This window comes from Oculina patagonica, chromosome 1, assembly GCF_052425735.1.
Source record: "Oculina patagonica isolate OP01 chromosome 1, crgOcupat, whole genome shotgun sequence".
NCBI classification, from domain to species: domain Eukaryota; kingdom Metazoa; phylum Cnidaria; class Anthozoa; order Scleractinia; family Oculinidae; genus Oculina; species Oculina patagonica.
Window position 1 is genome coordinate 47,581,336 of NC_135758.1, and position 19,284 is coordinate 47,600,619.

Consider the following 19,284-nt stretch of genomic DNA (forward strand, 5'->3'; position numbering starts at 1 on the left):
AAGGAAATATTCCTTTCTGCTTACTTCACAATCTCTGCGTTTTTTTATGTTTTTGGTGCAAGCAAAACGACCTTGTTTTCTTGGTGAAAACGCTCTATTGCGCAAGTATTAATAAGAAATTTTCACCTGCGCATTACAAAATTTGCAAAAATAAAAACAACTTAAAAATACCTTAAAAATTACTCAAAATCCTAAAATACTTCTCTAGTGCAAATTCTATTTAATATTTTTACTTCTTCTACTACTTATAACCACATTGAAAAAACAAAACTTGAAATAACATTATTTATCAAACCGATCTGCCTTTAGGAACATAATATTCAGGAACAAAATTTACATATTACTTTTAACAAGCTGGGTGCAAAAAACCAGCATAGTTTGATATTTCTAACCTAAGACTGGCTTGACGCTACATTTTTCCTGGAGCTAGTTATTCACTTACAAGGTGCTCCGTACATATTGAAGCCATGCGAGTTGATATCTTTGGTAACAGTTATTTCTGCTCCGATTATTTTAATTATTTTTCGCAAGTTGCAGCTACAGAAATTAGTGTTGGAAATATAAAATATCATAGATGTCTTCAGATTTCTTCAAGACTGAGAGCGAAACGGTTTCAAAAGTTGGCCTGCTTTTCTGCAGGTCAAAAATTTGTACTGAATCAGGACGTATACGTGCTTCAGGTCTTGGACCATATCCACTTGAAACCGATTCTGTGTAAAAGAGTCCATTTCAGGTAGTTTGCGCTTGTGTGACGCAGGCCAATCAATTCACAAAGCTTCTTTGTGGTTTTATTTTGCTGGGCATTAGGTTTGCTTACAATTTAACCAAAAATCCGGTCACTTTCGCTTGTAAAACAAATGGATCAGTAATTTTTACGGGAATTTCGGTTGGATTTTGTGGACTACGTTTTGAGGCAGTATTTTTCATCCCGATTAGTTTTTACCGTCGGAACATTATGTTCAGTCGTTGGTTTCTCTCGTTTCCAATCTTCCATCACGGAAAAACAACAACGGGATGGTAAGCGCTATCTCTTTCTGTTTATTCGCTGATTTAGGGGGGAAATTGACACGGTACCATTGTTCAACGATCGTCCCAATTAATTTTATAAGCATGCAAGTTATTCTTCTTGATAACAAAGGTCGTACTTATCTTAGCGCCGGCCTCGCGCTTCGCGCTCGAACTCCCTTTCTCCTCCCCCTTTGAACGCCGGCCACGCAGGCTATGCTCATTATTGTTGGTTATTGTTGTTAAAATGAAACAGATGTTACTTTTAAACTTGTTCGCAAATGCAATCCAGGCCTAAGTACGTTTATGACACTGCTTAGAGACGCTCGATGTAGTTTTTTAGCCTGGGGTGGTGATTTTGAAATAGAATTTATCTAGAAAGTCAATCTTCGATTTTGCCGAAGTCAGTCTACTATACTTAAACATATCAATGAATGAACAACAAGAGTCAATCTAGGTTTCGAGAAAATCGGGCTTGATTGGCTTCCTAGATAATTTTTATTTTCAAAACAACCACCCTAGGGCTAAAAAACTACATCGAGCCCCCCTGGGGCGAGGGTACTCCCTATAATGACATATACGGGGAGGCTCCGCTCGAAAGGGGTTCCTTTTTCAGGCTTCAGGTATATAAAAGGGTAGGGATTTCACAAGTTTAGGTATACGAAAGGGTATGGAAATCTGTCATTTAGGTTTTTGAAAGGGCTTTTAATTAAAATATTCGAACAGATGCAATTTATGGCTGCATTATTTCAATTTATTAGGCGCTAGTTGAAAATGACAAAAAAACGTTATGTTTTAAGTCTATACCATGACTTTCAGGTTTATGAAAGGGGTACCTTTTTCATTAAAAGATATACGAAAGGGGTACAATTTCTGTCAAAATGGTATATAAAAGGGTAAGGAGTAAAGCACGGGGCGGAGCCTCCCGGGGATCGAGCCTCCTTAATAATTTATCTCTTTTATCTTTGACGAAGCCCCCCTTGACTGGCAAGACAGGGAACCACATCCACACGCAATCTACAGGGGAATTGAAGGAAATTAATCACCTACAAAGAAACGAAAACATCTCCTCACCACGGTCGAGTTGCCGACCAAGTAAAGCTGATGTAAGTATAAAAATATTATATTTGTGCAGAAAAATTGAAGTATAGGTGTTATTATCTGACGCCACATTTTAACTGCCAATCCTACAGTTATTCTCTTCACATATTCTACACATCAAGAACATAAACCCGTCTGCAAATTTTGGTAAAACGTGTCGATTCAGTGCCTCGTAACTTAACAACTTTATTTGACCCGTACACAGAAAAAAATGTTCACACATTGCGAAATTAAACCGAGAAGTTAAAATGTCTGGGAAGCCAAATTACATGAAATAAATAAAAATATTGGGTCGAAACACAAAAACACAAAAAACAACAGAAATACGCACTCCTATCTCGCTAAAAAAGGAAAAATTTACAAATTTTAGAAAGTTTAGTGACAAAATCTACAGTTATACCGGGAATGAAACCTTAAGATGAATAAGCGTGAGCTTAAAGCAGCAAATAAATCGTGGAAAAAAATATTACCTTAGACAATTCAGAAACTAAAGCAACATTAATTTTTGATCGTAAAGGAGGTAAAGCAATAAGAAATTTGTGAAAACGTGTTTTTCAACTTGCACAAAAACAAAATTTTTGCATTTTTCACTTTTCAGACGGCACAACAATTTCAAGTGATATCTGTACAGCCCTCGAAATGATCCCCGAGTAAAGTGACTAATATTACTGGTAGAATTTAAAGAAAACGACAAATCTTTTAATTTTTAAAGACATGTTTCGACAGAAAGTTCTGCTATCTTCAGTTAATTAGTGTACAAAGCGTCAAATTGCCTGCTGCTATTCTAACTGCATAATTAATTACATCATAGCAGAAGTTCTAATTATATGTTCTAATTATTTCGGCGCATGCTTGTTGCAGTGTTGATGCTTTGCGGTCTAAGAGTATAAATCCTGTCATTTCGCTTGAAACGTGGTCATTTTAACTGTACTCCGACACGACGGCCAACTTTCGCGACCCACCCACCCCCTCTGGTGGCGGTTGACAGAATTTCACGTTTTATTCTCGTTGCATGCCTATTGCCTCAGCAGTCGCGAACTCTTCCCATAACGTAACCTTATGCGATAAGGTAATGAGTACGCAGTGAGGATTTTATACTGATGAAAAATATGATTGCTTTGTCAGTTGTTGTTTTTTTTAAGGGCCTGATTATATGAGCCGGGCTGGCCCGGTTAGCCGGGCTGGCTCGGTTTGCCGAGATGACTTTCAGCCCGGTATTACATGAGCCCGGTTAGCCGGGCTGGCCCGGTTTGCCGAGATGACTTTCAGCCCGGTTTTAGCATAAATGATCAGAGCACGAATGATCTTAATCACCTTTTCCGGCAATAAAAAATTATTTGGCGGTTAATTTTTTGCACTTATGCATCTGGATGGGTTACTTTACCTCTACATCCTATTTAGAAGGAGTTGCATTGATTTTTTCGTCGGATATTGTGCTCAGAAGAGAAATTTAATGCTGGCCCGCTTAGCCGGGCTGGCCCGGTGAACGAGATTACATGGAAAATTTTCATCCCGACTAGCCGAGATCCGGGCATCGCGATACCGGGATCTCGGCTAACCGGGCTGGCCCGGTTCTCATGTAATCGCGAAGTTGATTTTTGTTACGTTTAACAGACGTACCGAGATCTCGGCAAACCGAGCCAGCCCGGCTCATGTAATCAGGCCCTAAATTTTGGTGTGAAACCAACGGCGCGCGAAGCTGGTTGAAGTTTAACTTTCCTTTAAAGGTCAAATCATAGTTAATATAGGGAAATGGTTAGGAAGCCCGGCAAACATCAAAGGAGCAAACAAAGAGGCCAAGATTTATGTTGGAAGGTCCACGACCCTGCACATATTTTGTTTTGCGCTCATACACTATGCATGAATTACATAATCGCAATGTTTTTATTGGTTAGTTGCATGAACACACGTAACCACCTATTGTATTTTGTCAGATTTTGTGCAGGGTCAACCCCCAAAATAGCGAACAAAAACATACAACAAAGAACTTTGTCGGGATAATGAACAGAAATTTCAAAATGCCATTTAAACCAGCAGGAGGGCATTTTGCGGGCGCATGCGTGCAACCGCTGTACAAAGACCGCGTGATCTTGGGTATAAAAATGGCGCGGAAGATTCAAACTTTGTTTTTTGTACTGTTTATCGTCACATAATTTAATATAGACGTAAATTTCGCTAAGAAAAAGTGTTTTGTGTGTGGCAAGGCTCTTATAAAGCAGATTTTCTGGCCTGCTTAGGGATCGTTGTTGCAAATAATAGGAAAATATGTGGGACAGGTAGGAAAGCCTTCACCGACAAAAATCAAACAGGCCGTAAAAAGAGGAAAACATTTATTCGTGTGCTGGAGTGTGATATATTAGGATCAAAACTTCACATCAAATCAATTGCTGTAATACAGGCAGAGTGCGAGCAATATTATAGCTTGTCGTGAGATTTTTTGCCTAAAGGGACAGCCACCAAAGAAAAGGGTTTTCCCTGAGGGGGAAAGACATGTTTGGGTGTTCTGCACATGATAATGCAGCTCACTGATGACTCTAAAGCAAAGCCAACTTGCCCTCGACTGGCAAACACGGTTTCCTGGAACAAGAACTGCAGTTCTTTAAATCACATTTAGGCGACACAGAAGTAAAACAGTCGTTATAACAGAACGAACATCAATCTTAAAGAAACAAACGTTGAATGAAAATTTGAAAATAACGTTGTTTATGTTCAAAAATTATTTCTTAAGACATTTTATGCAGCAGTTATTAGAACGTTTCTGAAAAATATATATATCGCTTGTTCGTTTCATGCTATTTTTTGACTGGTGATCAAGGCTAGATTTTGATAAAGGAGCCAAAAATGTACTAATTAACATAGTAAAATGTAAACAAATAGTCTACCAGCAAAGAATTACCATAACACTTTAAAATTAAGACCGATCTCAGTAATTCTTTTCTTGTTCAACGGAATAATTGTGGTACATCGAAATGAGAAGTTATTTTGACCAATGCTTAAGTTTAAGGAAATAATCACAAACGATAGTTTCTCTGTTAGAATAAACCAGCGAGAACGTACGTTAAAGAAAGCTAAAAATTACCACAATAGACCATTTTTTAACGCTACCTTCGCAGCATTAGACGATAGTTCAAGTACTTCAGGCTCCATATATCATCGGTAAACGCTGGAGATCAAGGTTAGATTTTGAGATTTTTGCATCGTGAGAACGATGAAATGGCAGTTTTATGAAAAATCTGAACAAAATCATGACCACTCGCTCAAACCCGGGATACTTGATTATAACATCGTATAGTTAAAACTGCTGTTTTATATTTTAGTACTAAGTAGCCGTAGCGCTTTGTCCGTTGAGATCTCCCAGCTATTAAAAACATGGGCAAGGTATTTAGGTTCTCGACATTCGGTCGCCATTTTGTCCACGCGCAATGTTTAATACACATAGCGAAAGTCGATCAGATAAACGGCACGCCGACAGCAAAGTATGCTTGTTGTTGTCAGAAGATAAAGCAAGGACTCTTAGTATCGTATACAGCAAATAAATCTTAAAACACCTTTTATTTTGAGCTGAAAATTAGGCCATAAATTGTGAAAAATATGTAAACAATCGAAAGCAGAACTTCTCTGTCGTGCGCACTAGCCCATATCGACGCATGCGCACGCAAAATGCCCTCCTGCTATTTAAACCAACCAAACACTACAACTATCCATTATTGAGTGAAATTTGAAGAAATTTTTGCTTTCCGAGCCTTAAAGCGCGAATTACAGCAACAAATACGAAGATTTCCGAAGCTTCACGAAAACGTTTTTGAATGACTGCGCACTGAAATGGAATGAATGTAACGAGTTTGTGACGTCATAATTGGTGTTTTTGAAGACGACCGCAGACCGATGCGGCAGAACGCACCGGTTGTCATAGTTCGAGAAAATCTCGAGCCCAGAGTCCGTCTATGTTGGTCAGCGGTACGGGACGGACTCTGGGAAACTGGAATTAATCAGATCAATTTCAGGTAGAACCTCGGTCTTCCGGTTTTTATTGCGCATGCTCTCAGGTCTAAGCGGAAGGTAATTTCCCAGAACGGAAGAAAATCGAGAAAGTTGAACTATTTCTAACACAGTATCGACAGAACTGGTGTTTATCGAAGCAACAAAAGTAACAAAAACGTTTTGCTGTTAACAAAAGAGAGAGTTATCAAAAGAACGTCTGGTGTTTTGATTTCCGTTAGTCTCTTTCTTCAGCATACTGCTATATTGGTTTTAAATCAAAGATCTTGTTTGCTTCCAGGATTCCGCCTGTGAAGACTGCGTGCGTGTGTCAGTTGTTGTTTTGCAGACGACGGCGAAGAAATTTACTTCTCACACTCATTACTGAATAATTCATCAAGTTAAAACAAAGAAAATTATAACCGTGACGGTGGTTTGGAAACCCGATCTTAATTAGCATAGATTTTTACGATTTTATTTCTCCGTTTATTCCGTAGTTTTTGTTTCGATTGAGAAGATATGTCAAACACTCGAGACAGTGTTTCATCGGCTATCCAAACACCTCGAATTTCGTCAAAAATACTCCGCTGCGGGTCGTATTTTCAACTCTCTTCTCGGTGTTTGGATATCCCGATGAAACACTGCCTCTCGTGTTTGATATATTACATAATGCACAACGCACGGACAAGCTATTGTTCTGTTCATAAAAATTTCTTGTTTGGCGACTTTCGCATATTTCAGAGGCTTCTCGCTGACAGCGCATCTTTTCATGAAAGATTGCATGTTTTCGAGCAAATAATTTTTTCCTCGTCGAATGGCGGTAATATTAATAAAGACGTTAAAGGCCACACCGGTCAACGCTATTCAAAAGGTGTAATTAGCATTTCGGCGACTCAGCTCGTGCACACAATTCACGCAATTCACGTGCACACAATTGTACAATTCCTTTTTTCAGCAAAAAACACGGCGTAATGTTCCAATTCTGCGTTATTAGTTATTATTTTGAATCGAGCACTGTCCGCGATATTCAGTTTTTCAACCGTAACGGAGATTTGAATGAAAACAGTAGTTCTAGTGAGATTTGTAAGTCAACTATAAGTTGAGTTTTCAATCGACCTTGTCCTTTGTGGCGCCGTCGTTGTTGTTTTAAAACTCCGTTCAGAATTGACGTTTAAAGGAAGTCCTTTTTTATTCATGACACCTTTTGAGTTCAACGAGAAGGGTAGAATTGAAAAATCCTTAATTTATGTAGCGCCATATCACGAGTTCTTCGGTGTTTTACAAAATTAAGCTGATACTTCTGAACATTTGGACACGGAAAACAAAAAATGTTTTTCTCCAGGGTTTCCGGTTTAATTCACTTCCGAGGAAGTTTTTCAGACTTCCGTGTTGATTTCTATTGTTCTGTGAGGACCAGTAGGAAACTGAATTAAAATTTAGTTTCCCAGAGTGAGTCCCGGCGACTCTACCGCTGACCAACCGCTGACGTACCGAGGAGCCGGGGGTCAACGACAACGTCTTATGGATAAAGAATTTATATTTTACTTAAAAATCTCGCAACTTCCCGGACGTATTCTGGTTATTTATCGCTTTAAGAACTAGCTCCCGCTGAATATTTAAAGAAAGTGTTCAACCCCAAATAGAAAAAACTAAAATAAGCCGTCGTGGCTGACGTTGTCCAAAATACGCAGAATTTGGTCATTTCACGTTGTTGTTCTGCAGAGCACGGCTTTCAATTGTACCAAGATTCAAAACGCACGTGTAGAGTTAACGCACATGCAGATAATTCTGCTCATTAAAGGTCAAATGAACAGAAATTTCAAAATGCCATTTTAACGAATCAAACGCTAAAACTATCCATAATTGAGTGAAATGAGGAAAAATGTTTGCTTTTCGAGCCTTGAAGCGTGAATAACAGCAAAAAATACGAAGATTTCCGAAGGCTTCACGAAAACGTTTTTGAATGACTGCGCACTGAAATGGAAGGAATGGAACGAGTTTGTGAAAGTCATAATTGGTGTTTTTGAAGACGACCGCAATCTCGAGCCCAGAGTGTCTCCCGGCTCCGCGGTCCGTCAGCGGTTGGTCAGCGGTAGGGTCGCCGGTACACACTCTGGGAAACTGAAATGTATTTCTCTTTCTCTATTGGCCCTCACAGAACAATAGAAATCAACACGGAAGTCTGAAAATCTTCCCGGAAGTAAACCAAACCGGAAACCCTGGAAAAACAATTTTTGTTTTCCATGGTCAAATGTTCAGAAGTATCAGCTTATTTTTGTAAAAACACCTAAGAAATCGTGATATGGCTCTAAATAAATGAAGTATTTGCTAATTCTTCCCTTCTCTTTGAACAAAAAAGATACCATGAATAAAAAAGGACTTCCTTTAAACGTCGATTCTGAACAGAGTTTTTAAACAACAAACGACGGCGTCACCAAGGACAAGGTCGATTGAAAACTCAATTTATAATTGACTTACAAATCTCGCTAGAACTACTGTTTTCATTCAAATCTCCGTTCCGGTTGAAAAACTGAATATGGCAGACAGTGCACGATTCAAAATAATTACTAATGACGCAGAATTTGAACAAAACGCGTTGTTGTTTTGCTGAAGAAAATGAATTGTACAAAAATTATAACACACGTGTGCACGTGCTAAGTCGCCAAAATGCTAATTGCACCTTTTGAATAGCGTTGACCTGTGTGCGTGTGGCCTTCAACGTCTTTATTAATATCACCGCCATTCAACGAGGAAAAAATTGTTTGCTCGAAAACATGCAACCTATCCTGAAAAGATGCGCTGTCAGCGAGAAGCCTTTCCAATATACAAAAGTCGCCAAACAAAAGTATGCGAAAGTCGCCAAACAAAATTTTTTTATGAACAGAACAATAGCTTGTCTGTGCGCTGTGTATTATGTAAATTTCTTAGCTGTCCTCGGCAAAACAACAACGGACACACGCACGCAGTCTTCACGGACGGAATCCTGGAAGGCTAACAACACCTTTGATTTAAAACAAACATAGCAGAATGCTCAAGAAAGAGACTAAAGGAAATCAAAACACCAGACGCATTTTTGTTAACTCTCTCTTTTGTTAACTGCAGGACGTTATTGTTACTTTTGTTGAATCAATAAACACCAGTAATACTGTAGTTCAATTTTCTCGATTTACTTCCGTTCTGGGAAATTTACTTCCGCTTGGAACTACGAGCATGCGCAATAAAAAACGGAAGACTAAGGTTCTTCCTAAAATCGACCTGAAATTGATCTGATCGATTCCAGTTTCCCAGAGTCCATCCCATACCGCTGACCGACTAGATGGACTCTGGGCTCGAGATTGAGACGACCGCAGACCGATTACGCATATCGCACGGACGGCAACATCAACGACAACGTCTGGTGGAAAATAGATTTATATTTTCCTTGGGAATGTCACAACTTTCTGGACGTATTCTGCTTATTTATCGCTTTAAGAACTAGTTCCGCTGAATATTCAAAGAGAGTATTTAACCCCAAATAGAAAAAACAAAAATTAGCCGTCGTGGCTGACGTTATCCAAAATATGCAGATTTTCGTCATTTCACGTTGTTTTTCGGCAGAGAACGGCTTTTGAAGTGCACCAAGATTCAAAACGCACGTGCACAGTTAACGTACATGCACATAATTCTACTCATTAACGTAGAATGCTAATGAGAAAGAACAATAGAGATTCTTGATTTGTTTTCATACCAGCGTGCATTCTACCTTTGTTTCACATAATATAAAAAATAGGTCCGCAATGCGTACGTGTGGGGGCTTGATAACTCCAAATTTCATTCTTCCTTTTTGAGAATTCATTTAGTACATTTGCAGTTTAAGCAAGATCAAAAAAGGACGCTTTTGACGTTTTTTTCTTTTGACAGTGTTCTTGTTGAGATTAGTACGTTACTTTTTGTGTTTCCCTGTCAAAAATAACTACCTTATCTTTCCTCAACAAAAATAAATTCCAATTCTTGCCCTGTTCATCACTCTTTTTTCATTTTCGGGATTATTTTTTCTCAAGCGCTGAAGTCGGTTGTATTTGTCTCAGCAAAATCTTTGAAAAGTCGCAAAATCGAAACACTCGCAAAATACGCAGTTTCCCAAATGGCAAAATTTAAGAATCGCAATAAATAGTAGCCTTAAGGTATACATTTAATACCAAAATCATTGTGTATAAAAGGAGTGGTTACATTGTTGGTAACAACTTGAAGTACTATCTCAAAAACGCGTGTGAGTGTTTCATCACGATTTCCAAACACGAGAAAACAGATGAAAGTTAATTATGTATTCCGGTGGCCATATCTCGACAGTATATTAATACCAATAGTTAGCAAACAACAATTGTAGTTTTGCTGAGAAAAAACCTCTTGAAGTGAATTTTGAAGAGACATAAACGGGCCATCGTTAGATGTCATAAACACACTTCCTGTTAACGACTCACTGTATTGTAATGTAAATGTATACAATTTGTCAAAAATTGAAACAATGCCTGGCACATCAGTTAAGAGCAACTAATCATTTGTTCGCACAGAATATCTTATAGAAGTGTACAGGTTATTTCCAAAACCCAAAATATTATTCAAAGTTGAAGAAGTCCACAAATTAACATCTTCTATATGACAAGGCTCAAAATAATTTTTGGATAGTTGCCGGTCATGTTGACCGTCCAAACCCAGTTTAGCTCGGTCACGTGTCGTTTTTGACCGGTCAAAATATTGAAAATAGTAGTCACTTTTGCATTTCGTCGAATCGTCTTTGTTCGCGTGTTAGAAAAGGACCCGCCATCTCCACCGTTTTACCTGCCATTTTTTTTCTATTAAGTTTCTTAGTACCCTATAAGATATGATAGCGACAGGTCAATTAACTGAGACAAAATGCAAACATCTGTGACGTTGTTTTCCCTCTTTCGCACTCGAATGAAATACCTTGTTACCAAGCTTTGGACGTTTTTCCGTGCACATTCTTTTCGCTGAAGTTTCGCATTATACTAAATTTTAATACTGACCTGGACAGAACTGCACAGATCAAAAAAAAGATGTATCATATTTTCCGAATTGGAATGACATTTATACTTCATGTATTTCAGATTGGGAATTAAAGGTAAGACTTTGGAGTTACCTGTGGTTTTAACGTAGAGGTTGCTCTGATACTGCGTATTAAATCGATCCACGAGTAAAGGTTAAACAAGTTGTTAGAATAAACGTTATATATTGGCATAAGAATTTTTTGGGTATGGTGCATGGCCGGTCAAAATGACCGGCAAATCGAACGTTTGTCCGGACAAATTGTCATCTTGGCCGGACATTGTCCTTTGACCGGCCGTTATTTTGAGCCCTGATATGATGATAAATAATAGCACTACACATTGCTTACTAGCATTTTTTCCAAAGAGAGATTCATTTCCTTGGCTGTAGTCAGCATATACTGTTGTTGTTGGGTCAATGATATCAAATATTGTAGGGCCTGGATTTTCCTCCACATCATTTGCTTGTCTTATAATCAATTGATTATAAATATTGTAGAATGTCATTTGTGTGAACCAAAACTTCACTTCGTTCCACATTTTGTATTGTCCAACAACTTGTTTCAACGTTGGTAAGTAAAACACATTCAAATAAAACATCATTAACATCACGTTCCAAAATTGTTCTCTCATACGTGACAAGACCAGCTTTGTTTTAAAGTGCTACTACGATCAAATTTTCGATTTCCATATTTTTACATTTTCGTGTACAATAAGACTTTCTTACTCACCATGCAAATTTTCAATCCATTACGAACATCAGAAGTCGTTTTGTTTTAACGTTTATTTCCGATATTTTATGGCCGCCATTAAACAACCTTGTTCCAAGGCTGGGTTGCGAATAGGGAGAAAATGACGTCAAAGGCTAAAATACCTCACGGGTTAAAATTATAATAACAATATGTATTGAAAATCACGCGAAAAGCAACAAAAACTTTGGGCTTGTTTTTCGTGCAATTTTCTATGCTGATTGTTATTCTAATTTCAACCCGTGAGATATTTTAGCCTTTGACGTCATTTTCTCCCTTTTCGCAACCAAGCCTTGGAACAAGGTTGATTAATGGCGGCCGTAAATTTTTTGGAATAAATGTTATAATACAACGACTTCTGATGTTCGTAATGGATTGAAATTTGGCAAGGTGAGTAAGAAAGTCTAATTGTTCACGACAATGTAAAAATATGAAGATCAAAAATTTGATCATAGTAGCACTTTAACAAAGTTGTCATGACTGCCGATCCTGGACCGATATTGTTCAACTGACATCCCCATAGTCTTTTGAATCTCCAGATACGGTTTTTAAAATATAGATGACTGAGCAAGTGAAATGTGACTCAGTAATATTTTCAGTGTCCATTTCAGGCTGTATTAGTATTGCTTTTCAGTGGCTATTTCAGTGATATCACGTGCTACCTCAGTGAGGATCAAGCCGAGTGAATATTGGCTTGCGTAAGCGTAAAAGCTTTTCTTAGATTGATGTGCAACCTGCACAGACTTCCAGCCAAACGAAATGTTGGCTAGTATGACTTCGTGAGCTGCTGTAATGACGAGCAATTACAGGAACAGCTGAAATCAAAAACAACAATAACAAGCCTTTTTTAATCTAACGCAATCACAGCAACATTTGCGCCGAGGCATGAAAAGAAATTGATATGGTATAATACACCAGAACAAGCAAGACAAACAAAAACTTACCTTGGAAACTCCAGCGAAAATGAACGCCGTCAAATTCTATCAAAACAGTCCAAAAAGAAACTACACGAAACGACACGCCAAAATCCAATATGGCCGATTTCTACTCGACACGACCTCATCCCCAGGCTCTCTCTCATTTTCTTTCCCGTCTCCGGCCTCAGTCTCTTTCGCAGAAGACCACGTGACACAAGCAAACCCACACACAAAAAATAAATAAATAAATAAATAAATAAATAAATCCCGCAGTCGATGCCAATGTGCGGGCTTTCCCCCCACAAAAACGACAGCAAACAAAACTTTAAGCTATTTTTTGGCTTTAAGCCTGGTTTTCACTAGCGACGCAAGCACAAGCGCGATCACGCAAAAAGGACAAATTTTGACCCTTGTGCTTGCGCTTGCAGCAAGCACAAGCATAAGCATCAAAATGCAATGCGCTTTTGCTTTTGCTTGAGTTGAAGCCTTTTTCACGGAGAAATAAGAGCTGTTATCCTTGCGCTTGTGATTGCATCGCTAGTGAAAACCAGGCTTTAGCTACTTTATTTAAAAAAATGCGCGTCTCTGGACAACAACCAACAATCAGTCAACTGAAAGAACGGCCGAACAGAACGAAATAACTGCTTGAAATGTCACTAGACACATTAATTTAAATTTTAAGGTGCTGTCTGTGGAATCGGTCTGCGGTCGTCTTCAAAAACACCAATTATGACGTCACAAGTTTTTATTTCCGACAATTTTCAGACAGTTTTTCCGAGCACTCTACGATTCTGAGGGCCTGAAAAAAGCATTTTTTAACTTGCAATATCTCTGCAATGCAATGTCCGATTACTTTGAAACTTCGGGATATGTTTATTTGGCTCTTTAAAATAAACACATGGGCAAAAAAAAATCGAAATTTTTGTTCATTTGACCTTTAATAACAGTCTTCTGAGATTGATAATATGCGATCTACAGAAATTAAACCACCCACCCACCTTCGGTATTTAAACTAAGCAATAACTTTGCAATACTAGGGGAAAATTTCAAGTCTGTCTCAAGGCCATCATCCTTTTGTTCACAACTGCTGGATTTCTCATCGTTGTCAGCACTGGGACATGCAGTGATGAAAAATGTTCTGCTACATCTCGCTTCATTGTTGGAGAGAACATGGTCAATGGTTATGCCCTGATTGGACATGTGTTTGAAAACGTGTCTGTGGCTGGAGTGTTAAATTGCTATCAAGCATGTCGACCAAACTGTCGTTGCATCTCGTTCAACTTCCTGACAAATGTGAATCAGGACAACTGTCAGCTGAATGAAGAAAACAGACATCTAAAGCCTGGTGCGTTGATGCCAATGGAAGGCTCAAAGTACTATGATGTGGTTATTAACTACAGTATTAAGGTGAGAGGTCCCGGGGAGGAGAGGGGAGGGGAGAAACGACAAGCTCATCAAGTTATGTTGGCTTGTACGGCCCCAAGAGTGTAGTTTTACTGCCATCATATTTGGACACGAGTTTTGTGTGGTTAGGGCTATGACCAAGTGATCGCTTGCGGATTTTTCTTTTTTGTTATTTGTTTAAAAGGACTCTTTTAGCAATTTACAACACTTTACACGTCTCTCAGCCCCCTTAAGATATTAATTGAGAAGCGCCAAGCCGAGGGGAACGCGACGGGTGATGATTCCCTCCGATCCGTGTTCAGTTTTATCCAGTCTCCCAAGACTGAAGACGGACTACTAACACGACTTGGGACGAGTAAATAACACTACATCACTTGAAAACCGAAAAAAAGCCATTTCATTCCTTAGAAGTATAATTTAAAAAAAAAAAACACTATCTCTCTGTTACAATACAATGCTTAGTGATTATCAACATTTCAAACTTTCAAAAACACACGCACACAAACACACACACGCGCTACATCACAACACACGGCAGACCCTAATGTGTTCAACCTGGAACGCATGACAAATGAGAAAAAAGAGTGCCAGTCTGGGCCTACAGCGATTGTGGGATTATTGGGGGGAAAACAAAGAAGAATGCCGGAATGGAACTCGTTGTTTTTATTGAAGCATTCAGCCTTGGTTTTGGATTTTAACGAAAAGCAAAAAATGTGAGTTTAATCCCATGCTCTCTTTTTCGGATCATTGCCAAATTCAGTTGTTTTTTTTTTGTATATCGTTCTGGAGTTCAGTTCTGGGAGAATCTCGGGCTCCACGGGAAATATAGGCCTGTCTAAATTTGCAAGCAATGTTTGCCGGGATGTGTACTAACACTCAACAATTCTACTCGTGAAACATCGCTATGCCTTTGAAGAGCATTTAGAAGAAATAACTTTATTTTTGTGCATTGCACAATTTTTCAGCAGTATGTCATCGCAAAAGGACTTTTTAACAACTAGATTCTCCGATCCCAATACGGTCATTTCGTTCCATGGTCATTTCGTTCCAAGTCAAAGTAGTCAGTTCGTTCCAAAAAAGCCAGTTCGTTCCACGATATAGTTAGATCGTTCTACTTTAAAGTTACGGTAATACCAAGAAGACCTGCATAAAAACGTTTCTTCGAATGTAATTTGAACGAGCAAGCACAATATTGTAATGCGTTATCGTACTTCAGGACCATAAACCGGTCTGCCCGAACACTTTTTGAAGAAAGTATTCCTCATGGATTAAAGAACGAGGTATATCCACGTGTGGTGCGCTTGTTTTGGCTCATGGATTAAAGAACGAAGTACATTCATATGTTTTTTCGACTTACATACTGTGTGGAGCGATCTAACTATCTCGTGGAACGAAATGACTTTTTTGTGGAACGAACAAACTATACTTTGGAATGAAGTGACTTGGAACGAAATAACCATGGAACGAAATGAAATAAACGAAATAAACGCATGAACGAAATGACCGGGATATTTAAAAGATGATAGGAAGATTTTGTATGTTGCCATTCTCGGTGTAAATATTTTCTTTTTCTGTTCTGAGCCAGACTGCATCCTCGTCATCTCCTTGTACGCAGTGCTACAACCGTTGTTGCAGAGATCAGCCTTGTCTTAATGGAGGAACATGTCGGGAAAACTGTCAAGCGGCTGGGAAACGATTCATCTGTGACTGTCCTGCAGGATTTACTGGCCAACTGTGTGAAAGTAATTACAGTTCGAAATAAATACGTTTTGTTTTTAATCGCTGAACTCGTCTTTTGTTTTTCACCATGACGCCTTGATGAATTTATCTTGGTCGTCAATATTGGTAAAACAAAGTTCAAGCAGGCATTGTTAAGCACGCCATGCTGCTGTATGCATCAAGCAGTGTTGCTCAAATTAACCCAGTTGCACCAAAAGCTGAAATTTGATATGTGTTACCCATGATCCTTTCATCTGAACATAGTCGTTTTTGGCTGCGGATGTCAAGGATGGAAATGGATTACAACTTGAAAAACTAAGGCTAAACTTGCTTCCGCGCGTCTCGTTTGATTTCTATCCGCAAATTAAGGTTATATCTTTTTTCAGGTTTTCAAAGATAAAGGTGTTACATGAGTTAAATTGCCTACCATTAATTTCATTATTATTTCAAGACAGCTAGAGTAGACCAAAAATCTTCGAAATCCCCATGACGTAGTTCCTTTAAGAAATTTATGTCATCACCATATTTCTATCATCTTGCTGCAGACTGCCAGGAAGCCCTCGGCATGGAATCTGGCCTGATCGCTGATGGGCAAATTAGTGCTTCTTCAGAATATGGTTTCAATGTTGCCGCCATTCAGGGCAGACTTAACCTCAAAAGCAACACCAAAAAAGGAGGCTGGGAACCAGCCAGCGCTGATGTCAACCAATGGCTGCAGATTGATCTTGGTAAGCAGAACACAAGAGTCACAGGTGTGGCAACACAGGGAAGGAATGATAACTACCACAGGGTTACCAAGTACAAGTTGCAGTACAGTAATGATGCAGTGACATTCCAGTACTACAAGGAACAAGGACAGAGTCAAAATAAGGTTAGTCCAGCAAAATGTCGATGAACTTACTCAAATCAGGTTAACTTCCAGAGTATCTTACAGTTAAACTCATAACAGATTTAGGGGTTTAAAAGGTTTGGGGGGCGGGGCGCTAAGTTTTATCCTTGAAATACACTGAAGATTAACATTTATTACCATGCAAGACACATCAGACAAAACAAAATGCAATTTCGTTATCAATGCAATCCCCAGTTGGTGCAGACTCGATTTATTGCTAAAAAAAAACGCAGGCAAGTGAAGCATGCAGTTATGCAACAAAGCTATCAAAAGATACGGGCCTAACATTTTTCCATGTTACTGATTTAGGAATTTTCTGGAAATACAGACTCGGACACTGTTGTTTATCATGACCTAAACCCACCAATCACAGCGCGTTATATCCGTTTCCGGCCAGTGACTTGGAATTTCCAGATAGCAATGAGAGTGGAGCTCTATCATGGCTGCCCAGGTAATGTGCAAAGTTTTTTCTTTCTTCATTTGGCTTTACTCTGAAAATAATTTCAGTGGGAACTATGTCTCTATCCACCCAGGGGTATAAATGGGTTCCAGTGGTTGGTATCAACTATTAACATTAATCCATGGGACGACTATGGTCTATGCATTTCGCTGATTTCCGTCATTGTTTGATTTTTTTCTCATATCAGCTGAAAATGACCGAAGAAAGTGAAATTTAGCTCGAGAATGTGCCACTGGCTACTAAAGTCCATTGCTCATTTATCGATTCAGAAATAACGATAGACCATGTTTCTCAAAGTCCGTTTAAATATGTGTTATGTATTTGGCGGTCGTCGCTCACGAGAGTCGACTTGTGGCAAGTCTAAAATACTGACAACATTTCTGAGACTCCGAGACGGACTGAATTAAATATTTTTACAGGAAACTCCCAGGTTTAATATGGAAGACCAATATAGTAATACAAAATCTAAGATATCAATGCAGTACTGAAATCCCACTGCATGTTGTCAACTCTGATTTACCGTACTTGACCTCCCCTCCCCCGCCCCCCATCCATTTTTAAATAAAATTGTTATCAATCTGAATTTCCCTGCTTGCTTCATGCACTGATATATATGAACTGTAACTTGAAACTGTGAATCGATTGTTCTCTTGATATGACCATATTAGAAGGCATTTTCATACAAAACCACAAGAAGTTCTTGACCGCAAACTTTCTTTCTTTCTTTATTATGCAGGTGTCTGAAAGCAAGCTGGATTCCAGAAGACAAGAGCAATTCCGTTTAAGTTTTATTTTTTCTGTAATGGAGTTTAGCAAACTAACACTTGTAACATGATAATAGTTAGACCTCTCCTTAGATTTACTGCGCTCTTCAATAACACGCGACCTCTGAAGTTCAAAACCCAACTAATGATTGCACTTAATATGGCGACAGGCAACGAACCCTGATCGAAAGACAGAAACAAACAATATGCACAAAATCTACCAATCACAACCAACAGACGTGACCTTTAGAACCAAGTGAAGTGAACATTTGTTTCCTGAGAGGTCCGCTTTGTTGATTGACAGCAGCAAAAAACGCAACCGTCGACTGAGAAGAGTTCGCTGAACTGTTCACAGTCCCCCAGTTTCCGTGATTTTTTTTCAATGAAGTCGTTGGGGTCAATTTTTAAGTTCGTGAGGGCACCATCTTGGTTTCTTAAGGCGAGTGAAAACTTTGGAGAGTACAAAATGCCCGTGGGTGTCTCCGTGGATAAAATCCGTATGTAACCTGTGGTTTTAAGGGGCGCTCGGGGATTGTACTCTACTCAGTTTTCGCTGGCCTTAAGAAACCAAAGTGGCGGCCCCGCAACTCAACGATTGACCTCTACTAAGAGAATATTGCCTCTACGAATTCAAGGAAAAATAGGGGACTGTGAACAGTCTAAGAGTTCGCACGTTGTTGAAAGGCGCAGTAAAGAGCAAAGATCATCACATTTTATTTACTGTGCTCCTGGATTCCGTTTGTACTCCGCCTCTTAACGTTTCTTCTTGTCGTCCAGGGCCACTAGGTTTAGGTGGTGTTGGAAATAGCAACTGACGTCCTCTCCGGGAATCTCGTCGCTTTCTCCTTTCTTTAAAACTGTTTGTATCAAAAAACCATCAGATTAACGTGCAAGCAAAAATAAGTGCTTTGTCCAAACTATAGCTTTGTAGCATTTGCCACAGTCGAGTTCTTACAAAAAATATAAATTTGAGAAAACATAGAGTGTAAGGCCACTTGGGACCCAAAATCGCCGTAACTTTGGGCGACTTAGGCGACTAGGCGATTTAGCTTATTTGTCCAAAATCGAGCGATTTTGGGCATTTAAGGCTTTTGGGCGACTAGGCGACTTTGGGGTGGCGACTTAGGCATTTTAGGTGACTTTTAGGCAATTTTAGGTGACCGATCTAAATACAGTTGTGTATACATGACGGGAATCACAGGTACACCATAAAGCATTGTTACAGAAAATTCTAACTATTTAAAGCAACTTAGAGC

General features: G+C 39.0%; 1 protein-coding gene across 1 annotated transcript; it reads left to right on the top strand.

The window, feature by feature from the left end:
- Window positions 1-1,978: 1,978 nt before the first annotated feature.
- Window positions 1,979-19,010, top strand: LOC144635008 (lactadherin-like). The gene is made up of 6 exons (XM_078494073.1): window positions 1,979-2,111; window positions 13,830-14,199; window positions 15,782-15,938; window positions 16,461-16,786; window positions 17,114-17,255; window positions 18,001-19,010. Coding segments are annotated over exons 1-6 (1,005 nt in total). The 5' UTR covers window positions 1,979-2,109; the 3' UTR covers window positions 18,009-19,010.
- Window positions 19,011-19,284: the final 274 nt, after the last annotated feature.

Bases quoted from the DNA above. Each gene is read 5' to 3' on its own strand.
- LOC144635008 (XM_078494073.1), top strand. The intron at 15,939-16,460 runs GTAATTACAGTT...ATCTTGCTGCAG, and splicing joins TACTGGCCAACTGTGTGAAA to ACTGCCAGGAAGCCCTCGGC. The intron at 16,787-17,113 runs GTTAGTCCAGCA...TTACTGATTTAG, and splicing joins AAGGACAGAGTCAAAATAAG to GAATTTTCTGGAAATACAGA.